We start from the raw sequence: 20,321 nt of genomic DNA, 5'->3' as shown, positions 1-20,321 counted from the left end.
AAGGTAGAAATATTCATATGCAGTATACCTTGGCCCTAATTTCCCTAAAAAGCCCTGGAATAAGGTTAAGACCAGAGACAACCCATTCCTCCCCAGATGGACGAATGGAAGTCTCTGTCTCAGGCCCAGATACAACAACAGGGATCATAACAAACACAAAACAATAAGAAAAGACAAGACTTATCTGAAAGTAGAAAACTGGCAACTCCAGAAGCACCACAGAGTACAACCAACCAGCTAGTTAGAAGGCATGAAGAAAATCTATACACCGCACCTCCAAAAGTGAGAAGCATCTACTTATGGGAAAGGTAAATTACCAAGCAACATCTGAAGCAATGGGTGTGGCATTTACCAAAACACAGACACAATACGATCCACAGTGAACTTGTCGTTTTAACCCACAAGTTGCCAGTCTCTCCGATCTCCTGTTACCTAACATAGTAACATAGTACATAAGGCCAAAAAAAGACATTTGTCTATCCAGTTCGGCCTGTCATCCTGCAAGTTAATCCAGAGGAAGGCAAAAAAAAAGGTAGAAGCCAATTTTCCCCACTTAAAATTCCTTCCTGACTCCAATCAGGCAATCAGAATAACTCCCTGGATCAACGACCCCTCTCTAGTAGCTATAGCCTGTAATACAGTCCTGCTCAAAAGTTTAAGACCACTTGAAAAATGGCAAAAAATCATATTTAGCATGGCTGGGTCTTAACAAGGTTTCAAGTAGAGCTTCAACATGCAACAAGAAGAAATGGGAGTGAGACAAAACATTTTTTGAGCATTCAATTTAAAGAAAACAATGAATAAACTGAAACAGGCTGTTTTTCAGCTGATCAAAAGTTTAGGACCACACCTCCAAAGAAACCCTAAACCCCCCCAAAAACAGAAATCCAACTTCCAAACATGAACTCAGTAATGAGTAGCTCCGCCGTTATTGTTTATCACTTCAAAAATTTGTTGTTTCGGCATGCTTGATGCAAGCGTTTCCATGAGGTAAGTGGGAACATTTCTCCAAGTATTGAAGACGGCCGTATGAAGGCCATCTACTGTCTGGAACTGTTGTCCATTTTTGTAAACTTCCCTTGCCATCCATCCCCAAAGGTTCTCAATTGGATTTAGATCAGGGGAACACACAGAATGGGCCAAAAGAGTGATGTTATTCTCCTGGAAGAAGTCCCTTGTCCTGCGGGCATTGTGTACTGTATCGTTGACCTGTCGAAAAACCCAGTCGTTACCACACAGACGAAGGCCCTCAGTCATGAGGAATGCTCTCTGCAACATCTGGACATAACCAGTGGCTGTTTGACACCCCTGCACTTCCTGAAGCTCCATTGTTCCACTGAAGGAAAAAGCACCCAAGACCATTATGGCGCCCCCTCCACTGTGGCGCGTAGAAAACATCTCAGGTGGGATCTGCTTGTCATGCCAGTAACGTTGGAAACCATCAGGACCATCAAGGTTACATTTTTTCTCATAAGAGATTAAAACTTTCTTTCACCTTTGAATGTCCCATGTTTGGTGCTCTCTTGCAAAATCCAAACGTGCAGTTCTGTGGCGTTCAAGGAGACGAGGTCTTTGAAGACTTTTTAGTTTTTGAAGCCCTTCAGTCTCAGATGCCGTCTGATGGTTATGGGGCTGCAGTCAGCACCAGTAAGGGCCTTAATTTGGGTCGAGGATCATCGAGTGTCTTGACGGACAGCCAATTGGATCCTCCGGCTCAGTGCTGATGATTTTTTTGGGGGGTCTTCCACTTGACTTTTTTGTTCCATAACCCTCAGGATCATTTAAGAAATTCCAAATGACTGTCTTACTGCGTCCCACGTCAGCAGCAATGGCGCGCTGTGAGAGACCCTGCTTATGCAGTTCAACAACCCGACCACGTTCAAAAAGGGAGAGTTTTTTTGCCTTTGCCATCAAAACGTGTGACTACCTGACAGAAAATGACAATGAATCCACATCTTTGCACAGATTTGGCCTTTTAAAGGCATGTGGTCCTAAAATTTTGATCAGCTGAAAAACAGCCTGTTTCAGTTTATTTGTTGTTTTCATTAAATTGAATGCTCAAAAAATGTTTTGTCTCACTCTCATTTCTATTTGTTGCATGTTGAAGCTCTACTTGGAACCTTGTTGAGATACAGCCATGCTAAATAAGATTTTTTGCCATTTTTCAAGTGGTCTTAAAGGGCTTCTGTCACTCCACTAAATTCATTATTTTTTTTTGGTCTCCCTACAATCCTTATGCTGCGATTTCTTAATATATATAGCTATTACACTGTTTGGTTCAGTAGTTCTATCAAAAAACTGACTTTTATATTATGCAAATTACCTCTCTAGCAGCAGGTAGGGCGGCTACCTGCTGCTAGCAGCCGCATCCTCCATTCATAATGACGCCCCCTCCTCATGTTGATTGACAGGGCCAGCGGACGCGCTCGTCCTCTGACTGGCCCTGTCTTCGTTTTAAATCTCGCGCCGGTCTTCAGTTGGCGCAGGCGCACTCAGAGGAGGACGCTCGCTCGGCCGCTCCATCCTCAGTGCGCCTGCGCCGGGTGTACATGTGACGTCATCGGCACAGGCGCGCTGAGGATGGAGCGGCTGAGCGAGCGTCCTCCTCTGAGTGCGCCTGCGCCAACTGAAGACCGGCGCGAGATTTAAAACGAAGACAGGGCCAGTCAGAGGACGAGCGCGTCCGCTGGCCCTGTCAATCAACATGAGGAGGGGGCGTCATTATGAATGGAGGATGCGGCTGCTAGCAGCAGGTAGCCGCCCTACCTGCTGCTAGAGAGGTAATTTGCATAATATAAAAGTCAGTTTTTTGATAGAACTACTGAACCAAACAGTGTAATAGCTATATATATTAGGAAATCGCAGCATAAGGATTGTAGGGAGACCAAAAAAAAAAAGAGTTTAGTGGAATGACAGAAGCCCTTTAAACTTTTGATCAGGACTGTATTACACTCCAGAAATACATCCAGGCCCCTTTTGAATTCCTTTATTGTACTCACTATCACCACCTCCTCAGGCAGAAAGTTCCATAGTCTCACTGCTCTTACCGTAAAGAATCCTCTTCTATGTTTGTGTACAAACCTTCTTTCCTTCAGAGACAGAGGATGTCCCCTCGTCACAGTTCTGGCGATAAATAGAAAATGGGATAGATCTCTGTACTAACCACTGATATATTTATACATAGTAATTAGATCTCCCCTCAGTCGTCTTTTTTCTAAAGTGAATAACCCTAATTTTAATAATCTGCCCCATTCCAGTTATTACTTTAGTTGCCCTCCTCTGGACCCTCTCCAGCTCTGCTATGTCTGCCCTGTTCAAAGGAGCCCAGAACTGTACACCATGTGTGGTCTGACTAGAGATTTGTAAAGTGGAAGGACTATGTTCTTATCACGGGCATCTATGCCCCTTTTGATGCAACCCATTATCTTATTGGCCTTGGCAGCAGCTGCCTGACACAGTTTTTTGCAGCTTAGTTTGCTGTTTATTAAACAAGGAAACATGGGAACGTCTGTAACACTGGCTCAACATGGATTGAAAGTCAAACATTCAAAGTGTCACTTGTTGAAACCCCAAGTGAAATATCTGGGACTAGTTGCGAGTGCGGAAGGCGTAAAACCGGACCCTGATAAGATAGCAGCCGTACAAAGCTGGCCCGCTCCTAAGACCGGCAAAGAGGTCAAGAGCTTCCTCGGATTTGCAAGTTACTATCGGAGAAGTATCCCACACTTCGCGCAAAGCCCATCCAGGAGCTTTTGAAGGTCATCCCAAAGACGGCCAGAATGCTAAAATACCAGTAGAATGGAATAAAGAGCAAGAGACCGCTTTCCAACCACTAAAACAAAAACTCACTGAATCACCAGTCCTGGGCTACCCTGACAATAGCCTGCCATCCAGTCCCTATACAGACGCCAGTAAGAAAGGGTTTGGAGCCATATTATCTCAGACTCAAGCCGAAACTGAAAGAGTCATCGCCTACGCTGCAGATCTTTACGAAAACTGGAATGGAATCACCACAATTATAGCTCATTCAAACTGGAATTCCTGGCCTTGGTATGGGCTGTAACTGAGAAGTTCAAGGATTATCCAGTGGCCACACCTTTCACAGTCTATACCGATAAAAATCCACTGGCTCATTTGAACGCTGCGCGTCTGAGAGCTCTAGAGCAAAGATGGGCCTCTAGACTGGCAAACTTTGACTTTAGCCATTAAGTATCAGACAGGCAAAGCTAATGACAATGCTGACACCTTATCCAGGCTACCTGCCCAGAATGAACTCATTTCCAAAGACGATCAGTGGGAAGATGTGGAAATGCCTATGTTCTACTCCCGATTTGCATGGCAGGAAGCTCTACGCACTGAGCACCAGGTCTCCAAAGCCTCCAATGCTCCAAGGACCAGTGGTCCCTCACCTCCAGTTGAGAAAGAGCTCTGGCTCCAACTACAAGCAGAGAGTAGAGTTATCGGAGAACCATTGGATTACTTTACCAGTTGGAGAGTACCAGAGAGATTTCGGCAACGGAGAGCTGATTCGGAGTTACTTCGCCTCTGGTGACAACGGAGAATGCTCTTCAGAAGAACGCTTGATCACCATCATCAGTCACCTATAAGCATCTTCATCACATACTGGTGCCCCGGAGAGCTGCCAAGATGGTAATGGGCATGTACTATAACAGGTACAAAATAGGTTACATAAAGGGATGCGTAAAGCAGCAACGTGGCATTAGCCCCTCAGAAAAAGAGCTAACTCAGAAATAACTAGAAAAACCTATAAACGAACACTGAGAGTTGATAAGCTATAAAAATAATATTTATTGGAATACATGATTAAAAAACAAACAGTACAAGATGACAGACAAATCAATGACTAAAGTGCGGTACAACCCTGGGAGAGTTTGGTAAGACAAGTGACAAAAAATGGAGCCTGAGGATAAGAATCTATTGCATAAATCTGAAAAATGTGGATATCTTAATCGATGGAGGCAAAAAATGCCATATATAAAAAGTGCAAGTGCAAACCACAAATGAGCAGTTAAATAGTAGCAGCTCTACAGGTACATATATCATCAATCGAGTAAATAACTATTTAGTAAAGTGCAACAGATATCATGATAAAGTGCATGTGCAAGCCACATATAAGTGGAAGAAGGACATGATAAAATCCTTTCAAAGGCTCAACAATGATAATGGATGCAATGTAAGCATAAAAAGTCACAAACCGTAATTTAAAGTAGTATCTCCACAGGAGGACCGCACACCCCGACGCGCGTTTCGGTAGAAACCTTCCTTCCTTGTCTTACCAAACTCTCCCAGGGTTGTACCGTACTTTAGTCATTGATTTGTCTGTCATCTCGTGCGATATGTACCATAACAGGTCTGGTCACTTTGGAACCCAACAAAACGGAAGCCACCATCGGGTGACGTTTCTACTGAAAATTGTGGACATCGACCACGTGAAACTGGAACCCAGCAGACCTGGATACAGCTATGCTATGACGATCATAGACCACTACACCAAGTTCATTGTGGCTTTATCTATGAAGGACTTAACAGCTGTGGAAAAGCTTAATTCTGCCATAAGGGTGTCCTGACAAGATCCTCACTGACCAAGTATCAGCATTTGAGTCTCAGTTGTTCTATGAACTTTGTGCCTTGTACAACTGCAAAAAACTGAGGACCACTGTGTGACGACCACCCGCCAGTCCCGTCGTACTATGCCACAGTTGCCATACAGGTCTCCACTAGAGACTCCTGGAGGCGAATCCACTGTGAGCACAGAAGACGTTTAAGATTGGTTGGTGGGCCCAGACAGGATGCAATCACGATTGTATGTACAATCGGTAAAAATAAAATTACTGATTTCACACTGGAAATCAAATTAATTTGCTGCCACCACTCTTCGTATTGAATCGGGGCGAAGAGACCCCGGCTAGCTAATCCTAAAGGGACGAAACAGTTATTTGCAACCTAGCTAGTACATTAACAATTTATAAAAATAACACAATTTGGTAGGATGTCTTCTGAGGACAGAGTTCTTAGCATAGATCAGGTCATCAAGTAACAAGGGCAAAACTGGAACGATGAAATCGTTAGTTTTTATTCTAAAACTACACACAAAAATATATATATTAAAGCTGACAGATAAATATACCGGCCAGGTGAACAGATTGGTTTGGATAGAAATAGTTAGAGGTGGAAGGGAATAGAATGTCTGTAAGTTCAGAATTACCGTGGTAGTGTCCAGTAATAGCCAAAGTCTTTGTAGAATAATCCAAGATGGTGGGGTGCCCATGTCCCTGCGGGCGGTCGAGATGTTAGACGACGTCAGATGGTAGGTGAAGGACGCAGGACCTCAGTGTGTCACTGTTTTTACCTACTCTGAAGCGGGGAGTGGTTATGACACGTTCAGGTCAAGCCTTGTGTAATTGGAACAGGGGCAGTCCTTTGCCACATAGGGAGAAAACCTGGCAGCATCTTTGCTTTGCCCATTTCTCCATATCCCGTACGTCCAATCAAGAAATATAGTTGATATTGATAATCAGTACAATTTTACGCATCATCTGATAACAAATACGACTAAAAGATAACACAGGGTGCCTGAGAACCTTTATATCTCAGAGCGGGAATCTCTGATTTGTCCGCGGGTTTCCTAGAAGGTGGGTTAGGAGAACCAAAACCATCTCGGAAAAGATGGTTCCTTTCACATTTCCATAACCCATGAAATATTAGGAAAATATGGGAAAAATATGAAGCTTATGGATTGAAGAGGACTTTCAGGTCATCTTCCTTCCTGTACCAACCAGCTGTGTGATAAGGATCTGTCCTTTTCTTCTGAAGCTCGCTGCCCAGGCTAAAGGTGTGAGACCCCTGCTGGTATTGGAGACACTATGGCTGCAGAAAGGAAGTTTTTTATGAGGTTCTGTCAAGAGAATACCAGATTGATGGCTACTCAACCTGGCATGGGGCAGGAAGATTCTTTGGCAAGAAGGTGCTAATTGTACCTCTGATCTGTGAGTTACTCCTTTAGTGAAAGAGAAGATTCTTAGTGAAGGCTCTTTTGTCTTTGTGATTGAGAAATATGGCGCATTTGTGATTTCCTAGTATCGCTGTGGATCGCAAAGCGTCACACACTGCATATCACCCACAGGGGAATGGCCTGTGCGAAAAGATGAAACAAACTCTAATCAATATGCTCAAGGCTGTACCACCTCACAAGAAAGCCGAGTGGCCTTTGCTTTCGCCTCAATTAATGTACCTGTACAACAACACAACTCACTGCTCCACCGGGTACACCCCATACTACCTCATGTTTGGAAGGCAGGGTCGCTTACCTGCAGACCTTGCCCTTGACATCCCTGTGCCGGACTCTGAACCACTCCTTCCCCAGTCTGAGTGGGTCAAAGAGCCTCAGAAGCGCTTAGAGGATGCCAGAGAAATAGTTGACTCTAAAATAGAGAAAACTCAACAATAACAAAAACAGGACTTTGATCAACATGCACATGGGGAGCCCTTGCAACCAGGAGACAAGGTTTGGCTCAGGAACAATCACCCAGTAAGCAAGCTGGATAGTCGCTGGGAATGTGAACCATACACAGTTGTGGCTGTCCCCTCATGGAAGGTCTATGAGATCCAGAGAGCGGATAAAGGTACTCAGCGAGTATACCGCAACAGGCTCAAGAAGTGCCTGCAGGAACTTGTTCAGGAACAGCCAAGAGAAGTGGATAAATCACTTGAACCACCATTGCCTTAAGTGACCGAGACTCCAACAGAGTTGTCGTCCATGCTGGACCCCCTTCAATGGTTCTCTTTGCCTTAAATTCAAGTTCTGATGCCAAGTCCAGTGGCCGATCCTCCTTCACAAAACCCGGACACTACTTCTACCCCCGGAGACTCGGAACTGCCCTTGTGGAGATCTCAACGGACCAACAAAGGTATCCCAACTGCCCGTTATCAGGAATCCTTTGAAACAAGTGTTTAATTATAGAGACAATAGGAGCCAAGACATGGACACATCTTGAGAAACTTGCCCCTTGTTTTGTGGTGATATTTTCTTTTTTTATTTCTCCCTTCCTTTTTGTGCCTGAACTTCATGGACTCCAAACTTCAACTATACCCCATGTGGATTACAAATAATTTGACTACCTCATGTGGATTACAAATTACTTTTTTGCATTATATGCTCCCGTTTTGCAACGTTACAAGCAAGCACCCAAAGAATAGACTCAAACGTATAACTGAGCTCTTTGTGATTTCTACTGTGATATTTTTGCACTAACGTTTTAAAGTTTCAGCAACATTCAAGCACCTTAGCCCATTGTATGGACTCTTTCATGAGTACAATGTGACCTCTTTTGCACTCTAAATGGACTCTGGACTTTCTATTGCTAGTCAGATAGTTAGCGTTTTTGCTTTATTATTCATACGGACTGCCTCTGAAAAATTAAAAGTATTATTGGTCCTGTATTTCTCTTGTGTTAGCTAGAAAGCCTAGGTATGATATTGTAATGTATTGTTGCTGCACAGGCAGGACCAAGTGGTAAAGTCACAAGCAGGTCTAACACTTTGTAAGGGTAACCCGCTGCTAATCTGTGTGATTTGAGAAATAGTCCTCATGAAAATGTGGGAGGAAACCGATCACTACTACTAGTTTGATGTGTCCTAAGGCTTTAGGCCTCTCCTTAGGGACGTAAATGTGTAGCTACCTGTTTGTTGCCGGAAGGGAATACCGGATAATGCCACCCTTCTATTTGCTGGCGTTTCATTGCATAGTGGTGAAACTACAGAGTAAAGACACCCCCGCGCTCTATTTGGTATTAACAGCCGTGATACCTAAAAGTCAGTCAGTAATGAGCGCTTAGTGCACACCTGTTTGGTTCTCTGGTTATACTTGAGAGGGAAACTGTTCTCGGACACCCTACTCATCTGGGCAGAGACCTTGTGGTAGCCGTTGCTACATCAGTTAGTAACTGTATATATAGTTTAATGCAGGACTTTAACTTCCCTTGGGTACCCTTGGAACTTACCCTAAGCACAAGCCGAGGGCGGCTTGCCTCTTGAGTAAGGGGGAATGTAACGCCCCCAAGTGACATTACCACTCCTACACCCTGCTTCTGTCTGCATCTGCAATAACCATGTCATCTTATGCTTTTATTTCAGGTCCTCCATGTAGTGTGCATTTCTTCTTATGCATTTGTATTGTTCATGCAATAACCTGGTTCCCCAGCTGATGGCAGCAGACTTGGCAGTGCTACTCTACAAAGGGTGGAACCTGGCTTTACAGCTCTCTTATACTCTCCTTCAAGGAGCAAGTACAATCTTGGTAGAACCAGTTGGTTTCTGTACTCCATGCTATAAGGAGGAAAGCAGATGCTCGTCCCTGGTGGGGACTGAGCTCTCCCTAAAAGCCAACCAGGACAAGAAGTTCCGAGGATCACAGTGGGGGACAGACTTAACAACAGCATCAAGCAGAAAGTAAAGCATTCCTATTTATTATTGCTGACATAGCAGAGCTGAGAAAGCTACAGCATAGCAGACCTGAGAGAGTACACTACAGATTTAGCAGTGAGAAGTTTGTTTTGCAGAAGTTATTTGCCTGCCAATGTCCTGCTAAAACCTGTTGGAACCAAGATAAAGTCTGGAAACTGTATGGATTATCGTTTATGCCAAGTAAAGCAACTGTTGAACCTTTATATAACCAAGTCTGGACTCAATTTTATTTCTACACTATCCAAGTTAACTACCCCTTTTGCACTGATTCGGACGACCACGTCTGGGATCCAACCGTATCCAGGTAAGGAGCACCGTGACAAAGTGCTACACAACATCTCCAGGAATATTGTGACCTATTTAACACCACTCTGGCCTTCCTACACTAGGTACCAACACTACCATCCACAAAGGGGACTCCATGTCCTTGTTGCTTAACTGCAACTGGCGTCACGTTTACTTGCTCTATAAGCGGGACATATTTCGTAGAAACCTCCAAAGGGGCAAGGGATCCCCAAGATGCTGAACCCGTCCGTTGCAATAAGAAAAAAATACTCCAGAATTGTTATTACATGGGCAATGCAAGTGGTTACTAAAACAGACATGTCTGGAGAGGTGACAGATCTTTTTTAAGAGGATATCCCCACTAGAGACCACTTTTTGGATGATCGTTTCTTATATGTTTTACTGTACTGTTTCAAGTGTTTGTACAACGGCATATTACATATAATGACTATAGCTAGCAGCGGACTTACCATCTCTTACCATCAGCAGACTGTCCCTTGCCGCAGGTGAATGCAGCTGTGTCTCTTGTCATAGTAAAAACACATCATTACTGCCAATCCAGTTATGACTTTTACAGCAGTTTTAACTACCTAATGGACTGTAATGTCAGCTTTTGTTAACAGGGAATGTCAGCTTTTGTTAACTGCATTGATCGTACAGGAGTATTGACTCTAGTATCTACCAGCATGCTCCATTCACTTCTCAGAACAGCTGAGCAAGTGTGCATGCTGGGACTTGTAGTTTCAAAACAGCTGGGGTGCAAGAGGTTGCCGACCCCAGGTTTACACAATGTTGTCCAGTGCTACATACTGTACGACTTGTCTATAAGTACCTCAGATGTGTCTATACGGTCCTAAAAGAGCTAGGAGTAAACTCTTCAAAAGTAATGAAAGCTTGGTAATTGTAATAAACATGAGTACTTAAAGAGGACCAGACAATATTCCTCACAGGTACATCATGTGAGATCATTCTGGAGCATCAATGTGTTTTTGGAATTCTGCTTGTGCTATCCCTTTGTTATGCCTCCTGGAGATGTATGAATAAAACGTCATCTGGGTGTTACTATTAGAGATGAGCAAAGTTCTCAAAAATTCAATTCGGGTGTTTTGCCAAAGTTTACAAAAAGAAAATTGCTTTGTGACGAATTACTTCATCACAAAGCACATTTCTTTGTAAATAGCTGGTACAACGACAGGTAATGGCGATTGCACCGCCCCCATCAGATGCCCTGTTCACCACTGATCACGGCACCTGAGATGAAAATTAAGGCCTTTCACGGGTTAAAAAATTAAATTGTACTTACCTCATCCATTTGAGCAGCTGCCATCTTGCTTGAAGATCCTTGCTTGGAATCTTGCGTAGCACGTGATGACGTCATCAGATTGGCCACGTCATACGTCACCGTGCACGAGATTTTGCATGGGATGGTAGCCTCTTTGCGCTCAAATGGATTAGATAAGTATAAGATTTTATTTTATTTTATTTTACCACGATTTCCAAGCATGGGAAAATTCGGCTTTGAAGCGAATCAAATTTTTCCTGAAATTCATATCGAAGTCCACTTTAACTTCGATTCGCTCAACCATAGTTACTATCGCCCTTGACAATAGGGTCATTGACATACTGGCCTGATCTTCTTAGCACTAAGTATGTAGGGACATGATCCAAATGGTAAAAAAAATAAATTGACACGGGGAATGGTTACGCCCAGTTGTTACTTTTTAAACCCTTAAGGACTCAGCCCTATTTCACCTTAAGGACATTTTTTGCAAATCTGACCAGTGTCACTTTAAGTGCTGATAACTTTAAAACGCTTTGACTTACCCAGGCCGTTCTGAGATTGTTTTTTCGTCACATATTGTACTTCATGACACTGCTAAAATTGGGTCAAAAAAGTTAATTTTTTTGCATAAAAAATACCATATTTACCAAAAAATTGAAAAAATTAGCAAATTTCAAAGTTTCAGTTTCTCTACTTCTGTAATACATAGTTATACCCCCAAAAATTGTGATGACTTTACATTCCCCATATGTCTACTTCATGTTTGTAGCATTTTGGGAATGATATTTTATTTTTTGGGGATGTTACAAGGCTTAAAAGTTTAGAAGCAAATCTTGAAATTTTTCAGAAATTTACAAAAACCCAATTTTTAGGGACCACTACTGGTCTGAAGTCACTTTGCGAGGTTTACATAATAGAAACGGCCCAAAAATGACCCCATTCTATAAACTACACCCCTCAAGGTATTCAAAACTGATTTTTACAAACTTTGTTAACCCTTTAGGTGTTGCACAAGAGTTATTGGCAAATGGGGATGAAATTTGAGAATTTCATTTTTTTGCCTAATTTTCCATTTTAACCCATCGATGTCAGCCGATGTCAGCCGTTTATACCAGGGTGTCAGCAATGTGCTGGCACCCTGGTATACCCACTAACCACCAACGAATTTTCAAGGGGAGGCGGGCGGGGGATCGCGATCACGCCTGCCGCACCGCCCGCCTCCCGCACCGCCCACAACTCCCCCCCCCCCCCCCGCACCACCCGCCGGCAAAAAATCATGCAGGGGTGCAGGGGGGGTGTAAAATCTATGTTTGAGGGACACTAAAGTTTCTGATCAGAAACTGCAAAAAGCGCAGCAAACCGCAGGTCTGAATTTCAGCCGGCATCCAGTTCCCATTAACCCCCGCGGTGCCGGAATCCGCATTTAAAGTTAGGACGTACCGGTACGCCCTGAGTCCTTAAGGACTCGGGAAATAGGGCGTACCGGTACGCCCTGCGTCCTTAAGGGGTTAAATACATTTCCAGGAGAAATAATAGAGAAATGGCAAAATACTCTATAATTGTTATTTTATGAGGAACAGAAGCACAAGTACTGAAATAGAACAGTCGATGGGTTCCCTTTTAATAAAATTGTATGTGAACACTGGCTTGTACTTTTTAGGTTATGTTATTAATAATAATCTTTATTTACATAGCGCCAACATATTCTGCAGCGATTTACAGTTCAGGGAGCTCATGTCATAAATAACATAGCAACAGACAATTCAACAATGAAAACAATGAAAATAAGGGCCCTGCCGCAAGAGCTTACAATCTATGAGGAAAGAGGGTAGAAGGTACAAGTGCTTGATTTGTACAGTGGTCCGGCCATCTTAACACAATAGTGGAGTGGATATAAGGCTGCAGGAACCAGTCAACAGCCGAAATCTGTAATGCTTCTGGGTGCATGGGGTGTGGATATCTGGCGTTGGATCAGATTCAGGAGAATAAGAATTAGATTGTGGATGTGATAAACTATCAAACCTATGTTCATATAGGGTCTTTTCGATGTGCATTTTGGTGCATTTTCCTAACTGACCATTGATTATAATAGGAATAATGCGGTGATTTGGAATCCATGTCGCAGATTGAAAAAAAAGGAGCATGTTCATACTTGGCGTGGACTCCATACAGAAACTGCAACGGGCAGATTAGCTCTATAGCAGGAATGGCTAACCTGCGGCTCTCCAGCTGTTGCAAAACTATAACTCCCAGCATGCCTAGACTGCTTACAGCTATCAGCCTACAGCAGGGCATGGTGGGAATTGTAGTTTTACAACAGCTGGAGAGCCGCAGGTTGGCCAGCCCTGCCCTATAGAATGAAAATCCACAGGCGGATCCGCAAATGTAAGCTGAACATCTGCATCTTAGATCCACGGGTCAGCTTCGGATTTCTGCACTGGATTCTGATGTGTGAACATGAACGTGCCCTTACAGCACAAATGCAGACTGGGTGTCAATTACTATGGGATGTGTCAATGATTCTAGAAGGCTTATTTCACAAGAGTGATACGGAACTAGTCTGAGTTCTGTCAGCGAAAAACTGATGTTTTTCCCTCAGTTGTCTTCAGTGTTTTCTCCAAATCTGTTAAGACTACTTTTTTGTTGCCGGATCTCAATACCGGGAAAAAATAAATGTTTCCGTTTAATCCTCATGTATTCTAAATGGAAAGAGATCCGTTCAGGATGCATCAGGATGTCTTCCGTTCCGGCAGCATTCCGTTTTGTGACTGGACACAAAACTGCTGCAAGCTGCGGTGTTGTGCCCGTTCATAAAAACGGGGGAAAAAATTGATCCGGCACTGAAAACAATGTAATTCAATGGTGACAGATCCATTTTTTTAACCCTTTGACTTTCAATGTATTTAGTGACGGATCCGTTTTTTTGCCGTTTTCATTTCACACAACCACATCCTAACGGAACGGATGCATCCTGATGTGCAAAATCAAAATGGATCCATTTAATTCCGGTATTGAGATCCTCTGCCGGATCTCAATACCAGAATTAACAACGCAAGTGTAAAAGTAGCCTAAGTTCATGCTTTTCCAAGAGGATCAGTTTTTTATATGTTTTTCAAGCACGTGAAGAAAAACTGAAGAACATTACTCAATATCTCCTGAGGCCCAATGCACACGGTCCGTGGTATCCTGGCCTGGATTCCTGCTGACTATGATCTATACGAGTGCATTACTGTAGTGCAGCCGCGGCATGAAGTGCATGGCGTCATAGCAACTAATGACGCCGTGCGCTCCTGCTGTCAGCAGGAATCCAGGCCGGGGTACCACGGACTGTTCACGGCCGTGTGCACTCAGCCTTAGACCTCATGCACACGTCCATTGTTTTATTCCGTGTTCCGTTGACTTTCAATAGGTCCGTTGAAAACACGGCTAATGTACCATTTGTCATCCGCGTCCGTGATCTGTGGTTCCAGTCCGTCAAAAAAATATAACCTGTCCTATTTTTTTCACGGAGGCACACAAGATTGTCATCCGCATCAGTTTTTTTCCTATCATTTGCATGGCAAACTTGACTTAGACTTGTTTTTACTTTCCTTCATGTCTGGTGATCCTCCAAAAATAAAGGAAGACACACGGAAACAAAAACGGAAACGGATCACGGAACAACAGAACCCCATTTTGCGGAACGGAACACAACAACGGTCGTGTGCATGAGGCCTAAGGGATAGTCTTTTAGTGTAGTTCTGTTTTTTTTCACTGACCTATTGTTTTGAACAGACCAGTCCTGTGTGAACAAATGAAGATAGGAAATGCTGCGATTTTTCCTGGATGGACAGATGGTCAGTGAAAAACAATGCTCATGTGCACTAACCCATTGAAACAAATCCATTGTAAAAACGGACTGCTTGTGGACAGAAACATCACTTGTGTGAAACAGGCCTAAAAAGCTCATTCCACACATACAGTTGTATGAAATATGAAATCTCTTTGCTTCCAGATTGTAAAGTGGATGCATCACATGAATAAAACTCATTCCAACCTTGTTCATATGTTTTCCTTGGGAACATCCTATGAGGGAAGACCATTGTATGTACTCAAGGTAAGAGCACTGAGAACCTGAACACCCAAGCAGTGATTTCCTGCTAACAATGCTCCATTGAAAAAAATTGACAGTATTCCTATATTGCTGCAAAAAACATGTACAAGTGTGAAAATAAAATGTATACAGATTTTTCTGGAACTTTGTTAAAGGGGTTATCCCATGACTAATGTAAAAAATGAAAATCAGACATCATAATACATGAGAATCACTTTCTAACAAAGTTAGAACCAGCCCTGTACCTCACATGGATCCAGAGAGCCCCTCATTCATTGCTCTGCTAGATTTATATCAAGCTGGCAGCTCAAGGGGAGTGTCCTTTCTGCTTCAGCCAAAGGGGCGTGTCCATGCTCTCCCTATCACAGCTCAGGGGGCGTGTCCATGCTCTCCCTATCACAGCTCAGGAGGCAGCTGAAAGGTGAAACTGAGCATGTGCGGCCATCTCAGTGAGCAGGACAAAGAAATAAGAGAAAATACAAACAACAGGTGGAGCTATACAGATACATTTTACTAAATAACTCAGTGGCTATGCTTTAATACATGCAGTTATCAAAGTATTCCTACCCAGGTGATAGTTTGAAAACTGTAGAACATTTTTTATGGGACAACCCCTTTAAGACTCATGCACATGGTACCACTGTACAGATGCACAATTGCACTGTATGGCATGGTATTTTTTGACTGCATGTTTTCTTATGGTATTCCATCCAGGGTCTATATCAAATCCACATACTTCCATATGGGTTCCTTATGATATTCTATAACAGGTACCATATCAGTTTTATCTTGCAAATAATTTTGGGGAGGAATAACATTCATGCAGAAAAAAAAATCCATAAAAACATATACAGTACCATAAAGAGGAACAGGCACTGTATTATGGCTCCTTACCACTCAGTCACACACAGGTGAAACTCGAAAAATTTGAATATCGTGCAAAGTTAATTTATTTCAGTAATCCAACTTAAAAGGTGAACCTAACATATGAGAGAGACTCATTACATGCAAAGCGAGATATTTCAAGACTTTCTTTGTTATAATTTGGATGATTATGGCTTACAGCTTATGAAACCCCAAAGTCACAATTTTGAGGTCCCCTTTGCTCAGGGGGTATGGATTAATTAGCTGACTAGAGTGTGACACTTTGAGCCCAGAATATTGAACCTTTTCACAAAATTCTAATTTTAAGCTGCATCACTGAAATAAATTAACTTTTGCACGATATTCTATTTTTTTTTTGAGTTTCACCTGTATGTGGAGGTCAAGCTCTTACTTTGATATCTGTACCTCTTGAGAAAATGTTAAGAACTTGTTTTAAGGGAAATGAATGACAAAGGTAAACCAGAAATATAGTTGTCGCTCCTGTTTGTCAGTCTGCAGGGTTCATTATATGTTTCTGAAACAATCAGTCTAGGAGAAATCCAGCAGAGATCACAGGTTAGTTTCTGGCTGGTGTTCCAGTTTCGTCTGGGCATTGACTGAGGGCTTAATGATTTTTTTGCCCTACTGCAGACAGGACAGAGGGAGGCTCCTGCCCTGGACTGTTGTCCTACAACCAGACCCAGGATTGTCAGGAGGAGGAGGAGTGGGGCTGAGCTCCTAGGGCACACACAAAATATGACCAAAGGAAAGAAGGAGATTAAGGGGGAAATGCTGAGATACTTTTTGTTATTAGCCCATTTTCTATGTTTAGTGTTTTTTTAACAGGCTGCCCTACCATTAAATGCAATTTTAATATAATCAAGCATGAAAAACTAGTTACTGTTAGGAGTTTATCCAGCAAAGATACTGCGCATGTCTGGGTGTAAGACTGCAACTCAGCAACATTGCCTGTGATTGCCTTCGTATCCTGGCTCTTGCGCTTTGTGACACTTCCTACTGTATTTGAAAGTTGTTTTCTGCATTAACTCCTTGTTTTCTGATTCTCCTGATATTCTGACTGTGGATCGTTTTCTGGATTAACCCCTCATCTACTGATTTGGCTTATACCATTTCTCCTGGTAATCTGACTATGACTTATTTCTGGAATAACCCTTTGTCTGCTATTCTGCCACTATCCATCTCTCCTGGACTACTCCTGACAACCATTTTGGAAGGTCTGCTTCTGGCAAGCTCACACCAGTTTTCTGCTACCTTACTCAGCAGACACAACATGTGTCCCTAGCAGCCGAGTGCGGCAGGCTCTGGTGAAGAACCTAGGGGTCCGCTTAGCTTTCTACCAACTGGAGTGGACTGGTAGCAGTGTCTAACTTTGCTGGCTGTGGCTCTGAACGGTGACCTTAGTATCTTCTGACTGTAATTTACTTTCTATTACAAAAATGCTCCAGTTGTGATATTTCCTTTACTTCATTATAATGACACCCCTTTAAGGATTAAGCTGTCCATATATCAAGTAATGCAATTAATGAATTATCAATTTCCAAATATATATTAAACTGACCTTTAGTAGGGTTTCACCTTTAAAATGCCACCATCTATGCCACTGCAACAATCTGCATATACAGTGTACATAGGACCACTGCAGCCTTGTCTGGGAAACTACTGAGCCTCTCCAATTAATCACAGATGGCTTGCATTGCTATTAACCCTTTGCGGCTGGCCAGGCCTGCTTTGATGCTTTTAAAGGAAACCTGTCACCGCGATTTGGGGTATAGAGCTGGGGACATGGGTTGCTAGATGGCCGCTAGCACATCCGCAATACCCAGTCCCCATAGCTCTGTGTGCTTTTGTGTAAAAAAAAAAAACGATTTGATACATATGCAAATTAACCTTCCTAGTCCTGTCCCTGACTCATCTCACATACAGGACTCATCTCAGGGTAATTTGCATATGTATCAAATAGTTTTTTTACACAATAAAAGCACACAGAGCTATGGGGACTGGGTATTGCAGATGTGCTAGCGGCCATCTAGCAACCCATGTCCTCAGCTCTATACACAAAATCCCAGTGACAGGTTCCCTTTAGGTACCTGTGACCTCCTGTGAAGAGTTTCTGTGAAGACAATTATAAAGAATTCTTCCCTGTTAGTTAGTTATTTAGACCATAGCAAAACTAGTGCAAACCTCCTCTGCTCCCTGCTGCTTCGGCCCTGTGCACTTGCTCCCGTTTGTCCATCTTTCAGTCCCCAGCTCGTTTACTTCTGGGCTGGGGTATGGACATGATGACCTGTGCACTCCAATGACTGACTTCAGCTGTGACGTGCTCCCATGAAGCATGTGACCCAGCAGTGATGTGCCGCCTGCGGACATATCACCACTGAAGCCAGTCGTTGGCTATACCGGCGCAGGTGATTATGTCCGTACCCCAGCCAGAAGTAAACAAGCCCAGGACCAGAAGATGGACAAACGGGAGCCAGGATGCAGGACCGGAGTGGTAGGGAGCAGGTAAGTATAAGTCTTTCATCAGGTCATACACACTAGTGGCCATTACTAAATAGGGAAGAATTCCTGAAAAACCCCTTTATATTGACTTCTGCCTGCTTGAAATCCAACCGATTCTGAGTGGGTCATGGTCTGCAGTGGACTGCAGTGGTCTCATGTTGTTCACTGCAGCTGGGTAAACTAAGCCCAGTGGGGAAAACAGGAGCAGCAGCACTGGATACACTGCAGTTACTTGGGTAAGTACTGCTCCCATTTTTATTCTAAGCCATTTGCTGAACCCTGATAATCCCTTTAATTTGTAGTAATTGCACTGATTTTATATATAATCACTAAATACAGATTCTCTCCAATCAGTTGGGAGCCAAGCCATTTTCCACTAAGAAGTCCTCCAAGAGAGAAGTGTGGATAGACTGTGGAATTCATGCGAGAGAATGGATTGGACCGGCATTTTGTCAGTGGTTTGTAAAGGAGGTACTATATCTGTAACTACCGTCTAGGAAGATATTTTTCAGTCTTCCATAGAATTAACCTCCGGATAAAGATTAGAAACTAGTCATTAATTTGTCTTCTTCTTCATAGGCTGTTAATACCTATAAAACTGATCCAATTATGAAAAAAATCCTGGACCTTCTCTATGTCTATGTGATGCCAGTACTCAATGTAGATGGATACAAGTATAGTTGGACTCACGTAAGTTTCTTAGTTATGATAGAAGGGGGCAGCTACTAAACTTCTTCCAAGCACACATCACTAGTGTATTCTTACATTGCAGCAGAGTTCCATAGCAGGTGTATTAATCCATAGACATTCAGCTCCCCCTAGAGGCAGCTGCCAGCATCCAAAGATTTATCACTTAATTTTAGGACTTTGTGATTTGATTTGCCAATATGTATTAAAAAGGTTTTCTGGGATTTTTGATGACCTCTGGATAGGTCATCAATATCAGATCAGCAGGGTTCCGACACCCAGCACCCCCGCTGATCAGCTGGTTGAAGTGAAGGCCACGCTCCATGTGAGTGCAGCCTTCTCTTCATTATATACCTGCTTGCCATTGACAGGTGTAACTACAAGCCGTCCCACTTGAATTGGAAGAAGCCGTCCTATAAAAGTGAAGGGGACAGCTTATAGTTACACCTGCTCACCGCTGCGCTTTCGACGGCGAGCAGGTAAACAATGAAGGGAAGGCTGCGCTCGCACGGGACACGGCCTTCTCTTCAACCAGCCGATCAGCGGGGTGCCAGGTGTTGGACCCACACCTTTCTGATATTGGTGACCTATCCATAGGTCATCAATATTATAAATCCTGGAAAACCCCTTTATGAATTGAGATGAAACTTTTATAAAAATAAATTACCAGGTTACAGTGTACATTAAAGGGGCTGTCTCACTTCAGAAAATGGCATGTATCATGTAGACAAAGTTAATACAAGGCTCTTACTAATCTATTGTGATTGTCCATATTGACGCATTTTCTGGATTGATTCATTTTTCTATCATATTATACACTGCTCATTTCCATGCACTAAAGAAAAATGCGTCGGGACCGTTGGAGGGCACATAGGCGCACACATGCACAGCAGCTGCCATCCCGTCCACCTTGTATCAGCACTGCAGAGGTGGCCATAACCCCTGGAAGCGAGGAGTGTATAATGGGATGGAAAAATTAATTAAGCCAGCAAAGGAGGCAATATGGACAATCACAATAAACCTGTTTACACCACAAATATAGATACACAAACACATGTATCCGGCAACTTCCCACGCAGCATACAATGGAAGACGTGAACAGATATT

General features: G+C 43.1%; 1 protein-coding gene across 1 annotated transcript in view; it reads left to right on the top strand.

Moving 5' to 3' along the window:
- Positions 1-20,321, top strand: part of CPA6 (carboxypeptidase A6) — a 297,565-nt gene that overhangs the window by 254,201 nt on the left and 23,043 nt on the right. The window contains exons 5-7 of the mRNA XM_044295393.1: positions 15,045-15,146; positions 18,882-18,998; positions 19,107-19,217. Of these exons, the coding sequence (XP_044151328.1) occupies positions 15,045-15,146; positions 18,882-18,998; positions 19,107-19,217 (330 nt within the window). The remainder of the gene's footprint in view (positions 1-15,044; positions 15,147-18,881; positions 18,999-19,106; positions 19,218-20,321) is intronic.

The sequence above is a fragment of the Bufo gargarizans genome, chromosome 5 (genome assembly GCF_014858855.1).
Source record: "Bufo gargarizans isolate SCDJY-AF-19 chromosome 5, ASM1485885v1, whole genome shotgun sequence".
In the NCBI taxonomy this organism is placed as follows: domain Eukaryota; kingdom Metazoa; phylum Chordata; class Amphibia; order Anura; family Bufonidae; genus Bufo; species Bufo gargarizans.
The sequence above is the reverse complement of the archived record's forward strand: the minus strand, read 5'-3'. Positions and strand labels throughout refer to the sequence as shown.